Consider the following 10,553-nt stretch of genomic DNA (forward strand, 5'->3'; position numbering starts at 1 on the left):
TGGCCCTGCACTGCTGGGGGGACATGTCCCCACTCCTGCCCCAGGCTGGGGATTCTCACTGGCTGTGGGGCACTAGAGCTGCCTGCAGGGCCCCAGAATGAGTTACTGCATTCCTGGCAGAGCCCACGCAGCAGGATCTGCCCTTGCCCTGCTTCCCCCCCCCCCCTTCCTCCTTGCACACAAGCCTGGAGGAACCGGTTTGGGCCTTGTGGGCAGAGCTTCCCGCCTGCCCCAGCCTCACGGAGAGGGCAGGAAGGGCAGGGCAGGGAGGGAGGTCCCCAGCTCCTGGGATGCGTGCTCTGTTGTGCTGTGTTGTGCCAGGGTTCGGTGCTTCCTGGATCACTGCCCCAGCAACCAGGCTTGGTGCTAAGGGGCTGGGGATACGCTGGGCCCTTGCCCTGTCCTCAGTTCAGTAGCCCCCACCATGCAGTCTGGGGAGCTGGGCAGCACCATGAGCCCTTGACCGCCAGATCTGTGCTTGAACCACTGCTGCCATGGAGCCCCTCAGCTCTGCAGATGAAATCAAGACCACGAGGGTGCGATGTAATCATTTCCACCTCCTTCCTCCTGGGGCTGATAAGCAGGATGCTGCTCATGTGCTGGGTGGGAGAGCAGCTCCTTGTGCCTGTCCTTCCTGCTGGGGAGGCTTGGGGACATGGCAGAGCCCACTGTGGTGAGACACTGCACCTGGCAGGTGCTGCTGGTGCTGCTTGGCCACCGTGTCACAGCCCAGCCAAGCCCTGGGGCCTGCAGTGCCAGGCTGCACCAGTGAGGCATGGTCTGCCAGGGACACGGTGCCCACAGATGCAGTCTGACAAACATCCTGCAGCCCATCCAAACCCCCGTCTTGCCCGTCACTGTCCAGGCTGCCAGACCCTCTCCCAGGGCCTCTCACTGTCCTCAGCAGCCCGGGGACAGCCAAGGGACAGCCTGTGCCTGTCTGACCGCTGCATGTCTTCTGGCTCGCTTTCAGTTCTGGGCTCACCCCACGCCCCAGTGTTGGGGACCGGGGAGCTGCTCCAACCTGGAGAGGAGGGGGCACCACTCCTTCCTCAGCACCTCAGAGTGGCACCATGGCCGTGCTGGGGTGAGCCTGTGCGGGGCAGAGACCCCCGCACCGTGTGGGGCGCAGCAGAGCCCGAAAGCAGCGCTGCCCCTCCTCCCTGCCCGGCTCGGCCCCGGCCCGCCACTCTCATCATGGCGGCTGCCGCCCCCGCCACACCAATCATGGCGGCCCCGCACCGCTCCCCCAACATGGCCGCCCCCAACATGGCCGCTCGGTCCGGCCCTCATGCCCTTGACCAACATGGCGGCCACCATGCAGTGGGAAAAGAGAGGGCGCGGGGGCTGTGATGTCACTTCCGGTGAGCCACGCGCGAGCGTCGGCCTCTCCCTCATGGAGGCGGGAGAGGGCCGGCCGGGGGTGGCGGCGACGCTGCGGGCGCTGAACGGGGCACTGGGGCGGCCCGGCGCGCTCTGGGTGAAGGAGAGCGGCGCCCGCAACCTGCGGCACCGGGACTTCCTAGCGCCGCGGGCCGCGCTGGGCGCCGCCTTTCCCGGCGGGCAGGTAGGCCCGGGAGAACGGCTGGGAGGGGGCGGGACCTACCGGCGGGGGGCGGGGCGGGCCCTGGGGATGTGGACGGGGCGGGGCTGTTGCCTCACGCCCCGCCCGCCCCACCCCCGCCCTGCCCGCAGGTGCCTCCCGAGGCCATGTCGGCGGTGCCGGCGCTGCGGGGCCCGGCGGTGTTGCCGCTGCGGGGCTGCCGGGACACGCCGGCGGGGCTGGAGGTGCAGGTGCGGCGCCCCGAGGCCTTTCAGCGCCTGTTGGGCCCCCTGCCCGGTCCGGCCGCCCCCGCGGCGGGGGCGCGGGAGGGCCCCGTGGTGCTGCACTGTCCGGCCCTGCGCGGCCCCGCCGTTCTGCGGCCGCGCCATCTCCGCCCGGCCCTGCTCGCCGACCACCTGGCACAGCTGCTGCGCGCCCAGGGGTGAGTGAGTGTCCCCGTCCCGCCCTGCCCGCGCCCCAGGCCCGCCGCTGACAGCGCCTGCCTCGCCCTCTCCCGCAGGGTCGGCGTGCGCCTGGTCCCGGCCCTCGCCCAGGAGGGCAGCTCGGAGGTCCTGCGGCAGCTCCGCATCGACTGGCCCTCCGGCTCCGGTGGCTCGTCCCTCCCTGAGGCTATCTCGGCCTTGAAGGCAGCGCTGGCCCGGGCCCCCTGTGTCACAGCCTGTGAGCAGGGGTCAGGCACGGCTGCGCTGCCCGAGGGTGTCATCGGTAAAGTGCACCTGAAGAGCTTCGTGGAGCAGCAGGGTTTGGTGGGCTATGACCCCAACCTGGATGTGCTTCTCGGTGAGCTTCACGTGTAGAGCAGCTCAGGTGTGGCAGTGGGGGGTGAATGGGTGCAAACAGGCCCGTTTCCTTTCTTTTCAGTTGTTTTTTACTGAAAATAAGGGGGCTGTGTACACAAATTTCCTTCCCTTCTCACTCCCCTTCAGTCTAGTTTGAGCCTGGGGGAGACCCACTGGTATGGGATGGCAGGGGGTGGCAAACCCTCATATCCCAATCTGTATCCTTCCATCTTTCAGTGACAGAGGGGATGCTGAGGTCCCTGGCTGAGTTGCAGCAAGTTGTTCAGCAGTGCCTGGTGAGTGACCCTGTGGCATTGCCTGCCTCTCACTTCCCAGGTGTTATTCCCTTCTGCCAGGCAATACCTATCATTTGAGCTCCCTGCTGTGCTCTGCTGCAGGCTGAGGGCCTAGGTAGCTGCTGCAGCATCATACATGTGGTGAACTGTGAGGAGGAATTCCAGCAGCAGCAGCTGGATCTGCTCTGGAGAATTTTGGACCCGGGAGCCCACACAGCTTTGCAGGTGAGCAACCTCTGACCCTTCTCACTGTGGCCCTGGCATCCCTGTGCTCTGGACTAGGTTTAGAGCAGGGCTGGATTTCACCCAGTTTTCCTGCACTGCATTTTGGTGGAGCTTCTGAGTCTTTGACAGCTTCTCTGTCTTTCAGAAACACCTTGTCTGTGGGCCAGTGAAGGTGACCAACCCCTCATCGCCCATTGGGGCAGACCAGTACTTCCAGTGAGTTTGTGTGTGAGGCACCTGTTGCTCCCTTGCTTGCCAAGGCTCCCTGTGCTCTCCCCAGCCCCGTGGGCACCCAGGCACCCACAGTCAGGGCTGAGTGAGCTGCTGGCACATAGAGACCTCTGTGCATTCCCTCCATCCTGCTTTCCATGGCCACAGGGCTGTTTCAGGAGAACTGGAGGTACCTTCCGCAGCAGTGCTGCTCGTGTCCCTTGGTGCTGCCAAGAGGAGAGGCAGTGGCAGGAGCTGGGTGGTCCCCCACAGCCCCCTCCAGGCAGCAGCCCAGGGGCTTGGCTGGGGTGCGGATGTCCCTGCTGTGCTCCTGGGGCTTTTGCGCTGCTTTTGCTTAGCTGAGTCACTGCTGCAGCTAGGAAGCCTCAAGCAGCCTGAAGGCTGGCAGAGCCCTGCGGTGCTCTCTGAGATCAGCTCAGTCCAGAGGGGTTGGCTCTGAGTGTCTGTGTTTCTCCCAGGCTCCGAAAATGCCAGATGTATGAAGCCTCAGTGATGAAGTATGGGGAGCTTGCACAAGGTGAGGATTTGCTCTGTGGCTCCACACACAGATGCTGTTCCATCCCATCTGAATTGCTCCCATGAGTCTCCCCCCTCACCTCTGAATTCACAGCCAGTCGGGGCTCTCCCCTGCACGGTGCTCCCTCTCCCCTCCAGGATGGATCCAGGTGCTGACCTGGCTTGGGGAAGGCACCTAAACACATAGGGCACCGGCACAGAGCAGCCCCTTCTGATGGGGGATGATGGGGTTGGGGAAGTGTGGTGGTCCCCAGCTTCCACTGGAGCACCTGGCCCCGGGTGGGGTGTCCTGCCTGGAGGTGTCACTACATGGAAATGGAGCCAACTGATGCCACCTGCATTTTCCAGATGAGGCCTGGAGGGAGGTGATTGATACCCTGACAGCAGCTGCCATCAGGTTTGAGATGTTGAGCACTGCTCACCGGAGCCAGGTACGATAGTGGCGTGCAGGGAGCCTGGGCTGGCAGCTGTGGGAATAGTGGAGCAGCTCTGCACTCAGCAGCCTGCACTGTGACTCGCCAGATCACCCTGGACCTGGAGAACAGCAGCATCTCCACGAAGGGAACCAAGAGCGGCGCCTTTGTGATGTACAACTGTGCCCGCCTGGCCACGCTCTTCGACAGCTTCCAGCGGGCTGTGGAGCAGGGTGAGCACCAACCCTGCCACCCTCCTCTAGCAGCCACTCCTGGAGCCACGGGGGCTTCTCCAGGCACAGTAGTCTCCCTTCTTTCCAGGCACATACCCACCTCTGCCACCAGTGTCTGAACTGAACTTCTCCTGCCTCCGGGAAGAGGTGAGTGCTGAGAGGGGGAATGTGGGGACCTCCATACCCTCAGCTCCAGTGGTGGATGCAACTAACCCAGGAGAATCTGGCCTTAAAACACATTATCCCTTCACAGGGTGAATGGCTCCTGCTCTTCAACTATCTCCTGCCCTTTCCTGAAGTCCTGCAGCAGGCAGCACAGCTGCCCACACCCTCCAAGGGGATCCGGATCACAGCCAACACAGAGACAGTAAGTGCTACATGCCATAGCACCCACGGGTGCTGCTTCCATAGTCCCAGCCCAGGGTAATGCTCCATGCCAGCAGGTGCTGCCCGTCAGTGAGCAACACAGTCTAGTGCTGAGGGAAGAGACTGCAACACCCCTGGGGCTGTTCCTGATGTGCTTGGGGTGGGGGAGAGCCCAAGACTGGCCAGAACCTGCTGTGCCATCAAAATGTGTCTGCTTTCAGGTGTGCAAGTTCCTGATACAGCTAAGCATGGATTTCAGCTCCTACTACAACCGGGTGCATGTCCTGGGGGTGAGTTGGGTGTCCCAACATGCAGCCTTATGGCTGGACTGCAGTTTGGGGCTAGCCATGTGGGGAAATGGGCTCTGGGGTGCCAGCAGTGTCATGCACCCCTGCCCAGCCCCCATGGGTGCAGAGGCAGCAGTGCCTCTAGGGCCAGCCTGCTGAGGGGCAATTTGGCCACCAGCCCCAGTTGCTGCCTCTCTCCCCACAGGAGCCGTTCCCTCACCTCTTTGACCAGATGTTTGCCCGCCTCCGGCTGCTGGGAGCAGTGAGGGATGTGTTCCATAGCGCACTGGCGACTCTGCACCTCCCTCCTCTCAGCCAGATCTGAGCCCCCCCTGAAGAGCTGTGCCATGATGTGACAGGCACTTGGACAACGTGCTGTTAGGGGAGGACAAGGCGTGCTGTCCCCAGCAGGCTGAGGGGCTGCCTCAGCACCAGCCAGGGGACACTTCAGCCCATGCAGGTGCTTCCCCTCCCAGGGCCTGTGCTGTTTGGGTCTTAGCCATGTGCTCCCTGCAGCTGTGCCCAGTGTGAAGGGAAAGGGAGGGCTCCTGCAGCACCCCACAAGCTGTGCTGGGAACACTGAGGGAGAGGGCACAAGGGACCAGTCGCCACAAACCCAGGCACCAACATCACTTCCCTCTAAACTGTTTATTGAAGGTTGCTCCGTGCTGGCAGGGAGCTCCTGAGGCTCCAGGTTCCTGTCGGGACCTGGCCCAAGCCCCAGTATTGGGGTCTAATACACTTCTTGCTGGGCAAACACTGTGTTTGTCTGACCTCAGAGCTGTTTGTTCTTCCCTTACTCCACTCGTCCTGGGTCCTGCTGCTGCACAGGAACAACCCACTTGGCCTGACCATGCTGAAAGGCTGCTCTGAAGGTGATGGTCATGTGTGGGCCCCCCCGGGGTGCTGCAGCAGAGGATCAGTGTCCCTGTGCATTTCAGCACCATCCTCAGCACTGCAGGGGCAGGGATGGAACAGGGTCCTGTTCCAGAGTGTACCAGGCTGCAGCCCACCAGTGCCTGTCCCTTCTTGGCCTCCTGCTGCCCTCAAGCTCCCAGTGCTGGGCAGAGCCCTAAGCAGCCTCCTGAGCAGGTTCTTCTCCGAGACCAGGGCTGGAAAGCCTGGACATGGGTCCCTCACACCTTGGGGAGGAGGTTCTCCTGGGCAGGGAGAGCTGACAACCCCAGTTCTTTATTGCCTGGGAAGCCACAGGCTTGTCCAGGAGGGGTCACATCTGCCTTCTCCCCTGAGACCACTGGCCTTGAGCACCCCAGATATGGCTGTGCTGCCCCTGACGGAGCCAAGCACGCCCATCACCTCAGGAGGGGACACATCACTGTGCAGGCTGGGGGTAGGGACTGCAGTGATGGGCAGAGCCCAAGGGCAGAGTGCCCTCCCAAGACAGGCAGGGACTGGGATGTGTTGCACACCTGTCCCCCTCCTGGGGAGCCTCTGGTGGCGGGGGCTCAGAGGGGGCTGTGCTGCACAGCATCTCCAGGCCCTGCCCGCAGAGCACACAGTAGTACCGCAGCTCCCCCCCGGCCTCCACCACCTCCCAGCAGTCCAGCTCAGCCAGGTCAGGCACGTGGAAGAAGGTGGTGCTGAGTGGAACCAGCTTCCCCAGGCTCCGGCGCCACAGCGTCAGGCGCTGATCCACTGAGGCCGAGAGCAGCAGGTCTGGCCGCAGCACCCGGATCCCTGTGATGTGGGCAGCGTGGGCACAGGGCCTGGACACCCGCTCCAGGACCTTCAGGCACGTCCCTGCTGCTGCCTCGCCGCTGCCGAGGGCCACTTCCAGCAGGCAGACGTGGATGGAGCCATCGTCGCTGCCGGTGGCCACCAGGTACTGTCCCTCTGGCACCTTGCTGACATGGAGGCTGTTGACACCGCAGCTGTGGGCCATGACGGTGAGCAGCGGGGCACCCAGGGCTGGGAAGACAGGCTCGGTCAGGAGAGCGATGCTCACCTTGGTCAGAGGGAGCAGAGGAGCCACCAGTGTGGCCACCCTCGGGAGGCAGAGCAGGGCTGCTGGCTGTGACACCCACCCAGGGGCTGCATGTCCCCCTCTGCTTGGTGCAGGGCATCTGTCGCGTCTGTGATGGGGCCAGTGATGTCCCAGAAGGCGATGCTGCCATCAGTGGCTGCACTGCACAGGAGGTGCCTCCTAGAAGGAAGGTGTAGGGGGAGCCTCTGGCCACAGCCCTGAGGGTCCCCACCAAGATCTGTGGAAATGGCAGAACAGTCCCCCCTGACCTCCTCCCTTCCCTCCCCCTGCCAAGCTGCCATCCCTGGAAGGAGAAATGCTTCTCCATAGACCCTGTTGGTTGCACAGCCCAGTATTCGGGGCTCACCTCTCCCCTCCTGTCCCTGTGTGCAGGAACGCCTCCACCTTCAGCACACAGCGCTGGTGGTGAAATGACTCTGCCACCAGCACCAAATTCCGAGCAGCCTCCAGCAGCCCAAAGACCCTGCAATGGAGCAGAGGGCAGTTGGCTGTAGGAAAAGGGAGCTCCTGGCATCTCTGCCCCAGTTCCCACCGTGCACCGCCCTGTTCCAACAGGACACGTCCATGGCAGCAGCCTGCTCTGCTTCCACCACCACCTCTGTTCTCCCTGCCAGAATGCACCATGGCTCCTTACCGGACTGATCCATCACTGCAGGCAGCAGCCAGGAACTTCCAAGGTGGCAGCAGCTGCTTGGTGCTGGTGCCAGGCACAACAGAGAGGGACATGTACCTGCAGCAAAGATACAATGCTCACCAATGCCTTGGTGACACCTGTGGCCCTCGGGAGGTGAATGGCCCAGGAGAGCAGCCCAAGCTCAATGCTGGATGCAGCTCTGAGCACTTGGAAAAGGCACAAGGAAAGACTGGCCTAGCCCCAAAAGCCCCTTGAGTCCCAGCCCCAGCGCACAGGGCACCAGGAATGCACACATGGAGCCACACTAGCTCAGTGTGCCTCAGCTGAGCATGCAGCTGCACAGAGCAGTACCCCAATGGAGGCCAGTGTGGTTCTCATCACCCTCCCAGATCATGGTCACTACTAACCCTGCCTCAGGCAGTCCCTGAGCATCACCTTGTCTCCGGGTCCATCTTGACAAGCTTGTGCCTGTTCTTCTTCCGCTCCCATTGCTCATCCAGCCGGTGGGAGGCCACATGGATGACCTGGCAGGCCACAGCACTCTCCAGGCTCTCCACAGCACTCTCTGGGTCCCCAGCACACAGCAGCCGGTAGCACTCGATCTGTGCCCGGCCACCCGCAGAGAAAAGCAGGGCAGACAAGCCCTCATCAACAAAGCCCTCGTCTCCAGGTCCAGTGGGGCTGGCCAGTGCCAGCGTCCTCACACTGGAAATGTGGTCACTGAGGCGGATGAGGGGCACGGCCGCCTTAGAGCGCTCACTGAGCACCAGGACACAGGCTGTGGTGTCCTCGCTGCCGGTGACCAGCACGTTAAGGGCAGCATGGCCGGGCGCCTCCATGGCCCCCAGACGCCGCACACAGGTGATCTGCCGCCCGTGCAGGGATGCCAGCAGCACCTGCTGCTCGCACGGCTCGGCCTCACAGCAGTACAGCATCACGTCCCCAGACTTGATGAAGGCAAAGACCTCGGCCGAGGGGCTGCTGCAGTAGCTCCAGGAGCGGTGCCCACCCCCACAGGGGATGCAGTGGAGGTTCTCGCTAGTCCTGCTGCTCCACACCACAAAGTTTTCAGCGTGAAAGCCCAGCACGAGCAGGTCCCTATCCGGGGTGAAGCGCAGCTCCTCGATCCACTGCAGCCCTTTGCAGGGCCTGTGCTTCCGCAGAACCTCCAGCTGCTGGTCCCGCAGGTGGAGCTGGCGGTAGACACCATCACGGCCAGTGCTGTAAATATAGCCTTTGTGGCAGGTCACTGAGGTAACCCCTGTCTTCCCATGGAGCCCAAAGAGCACAGACAGCGGGGACTCAAGGGGAAGAGCCCCCTTGTGTGATAAGCAAGATGCCTCTAACTCGCTGCTGGAGTCCTCACTGACCGAGTCGGTGACACCATTGGCAATGCTGGTGCTTTCTGCAGCCCGACCCGAGGAGCTGCTGCAAGGGAAGAGGAGAAGGGAACCCCGGCGGTCGCCGCAGACCAGGAGCTCTCCCTGGGGCAGGAAGGCAGCGCAGGTGTGCCAGCGATGCTTGCAGGGGGGCAGCAGGTACCGTCCCCTGAGCCGCACGCAGGGTGCCTGCCCGGGGCGGTGGGCAACGTCCAACCAGAGCATTTCCCCTTCGGGACCAGAGGCCAGGAGGGTGGCAGCGGTGGCGGGGGACAGCCCGGGGCGGAGGGCCCAGCTCAGGCCGCGCACGGCCCCCTCGAACAGCCTGAGCGAGGTGGCGGTCCCGGGGCAGCTCAGGGCGAAGAGGAGGAGGCGCCCGTCGCCGTCGCCCAGGGCGCAAAGCGCCTCGTCCCCGCCGGGCAGAGGGTAGGCCGCCAGCACTGCACGGGTCCCGCCGGCGGCGGGGGCGGGCAGCACCGGCACCCAGCACCCCTGAGCCGTCTCGAACGCCGCCAGCCCGCCCGCCTCGCCCAGCGCCAGCACCCGCCGCGGCCCCGCCAGCAGCACGGCCCGCGGCCGCTCCGGGGCCTTCAGCGCCGTCACCGTCGCCGGGGCCGTCCGCCGGGGCTGCCAGAGCCGAACGCCGCCGTCATCGCCGCCCGTGGCCAGGCGGCCGCCGGCGGAGCGCAGGGCCAGGACGCGCAGGGGCCCGCGGTGCCCGCGCCGCTCCCGCCGCACATCGCCGCTGCCTCCCCACTCCAGACAGGCACCGTCCTCACCCGCGCTGACCGGGAGCGGCCCCCGCAGCACCACGGCGGCCACCCGCGCCCCGTGTCCGTAGCACACCAGCAGGCAGGAGCCGTCCCCATCCCCGCCGACCAGTTTGCCCACGGCCCAGAGCCTCACGCTGCGGTCCTCGGAGGCGGAGGCGAGCAGCCCCCGCGCCGCCGAGTAGCAGAGCGCCAGCACCGCGCCCCGGTGCCCGCGCAGCTCCCGCTGAGGGGCCGCCGCGGCCGCCGCCCGCCACACCACCACGGCCCCCGCTGCCGTGCCGGCCGCCAGGGCCAGGCGCTCCCAGCCCGCCCCGGCCAGCACGGCGCAGCGCAGCGCCCCGGCCCCGCCGCAGCTCGCCCGCTGCAGCCAGCGCCCACTGCCCCGCCACTCGTACAGCGCCACGGCCCCGCCGCCCATCGCCAGCGCCAGCCGCCCGCCCGGCGCCCACCGCGCCTCCCACACGCGCGCCCCGAGCTCCCGCGCAGCCCCGCACAGAGCCAGCCGCGGCTCCTCCCTCCGTACTGCCAGCACGGCCAGCCAGCGCCCGCCGAACACCGCCACCCGCACCGCCGGTCCGCGGCCCGGCTCGGCCCGCAGCCCCTGCACGGTGGCCTCACACAGCACACTCCGCCGCGCCGCCGTCCCGCCGCCGCTCAGCCGGAACGCCACCACCTCCGGGCCCGTGCCTGCGGGACATCGCGTCAGCTGCCGCCACCGTTGCTCCCACCGCCCACCTCGTCCCGGTCCCGGTGCTCACCCGCCAGCAGCGCATCCCCCGCGAACTCCAGCGCCGTTACCGGCGCCACCAGCGCCACCGACTCCATCTTGGCGGCACCGTTGTCGCTCCGCCC

General features: G+C 65.3%; 2 protein-coding genes across 2 annotated transcripts; one reads left to right on the forward strand and one right to left on the reverse strand.

The window, feature by feature from the left end:
- Positions 1-1,376: 1,376 nt before the first annotated feature.
- On the forward strand, positions 1,377-5,672 carry DALRD3 (DALR anticodon binding domain containing 3). The gene is made up of 13 exons (XM_027882360.1): positions 1,377-1,567; positions 1,696-1,985; positions 2,064-2,344; positions 2,581-2,639; positions 2,742-2,864; positions 3,010-3,080; positions 3,554-3,612; positions 3,960-4,042; positions 4,134-4,257; positions 4,346-4,404; positions 4,511-4,624; positions 4,845-4,913; positions 5,116-5,672. Exons 1-13 carry the CDS (start codon positions 1,397-1,399, stop codon positions 5,233-5,235), a joined length of 1,623 nt encoding a protein of 540 aa, XP_027738161.1. The 5' UTR covers positions 1,377-1,396; the 3' UTR covers positions 5,236-5,672.
- WDR6 (WD repeat domain 6) lies at positions 5,544-10,532 on the reverse strand. The gene is made up of 6 exons (XM_027882230.1): positions 10,460-10,532; positions 7,985-10,388; positions 7,550-7,645; positions 7,262-7,378; positions 6,956-7,071; positions 5,544-6,839 (listed from the first exon to the last, which is right to left on the reverse strand). The coding sequence occupies exons 1-6, from the start codon at positions 10,524-10,526 to the stop codon at positions 6,244-6,246; spliced, it is 3,396 nt and encodes a 1,131-aa protein (XP_027738031.1). The 5' UTR covers positions 10,527-10,532; the 3' UTR covers positions 5,544-6,243.
- Positions 10,533-10,553: the final 21 nt, after the last annotated feature.

The sequence above is a fragment of the Empidonax traillii genome, unplaced genomic scaffold (genome assembly GCF_003031625.1).
Source record: "Empidonax traillii isolate 1590-97213 ecotype Southwest subspecies unplaced genomic scaffold, ASM303162v1 scaffold104:size2570737, whole genome shotgun sequence".
In the NCBI taxonomy this organism is placed as follows: domain Eukaryota; kingdom Metazoa; phylum Chordata; class Aves; order Passeriformes; family Tyrannidae; genus Empidonax; species Empidonax traillii.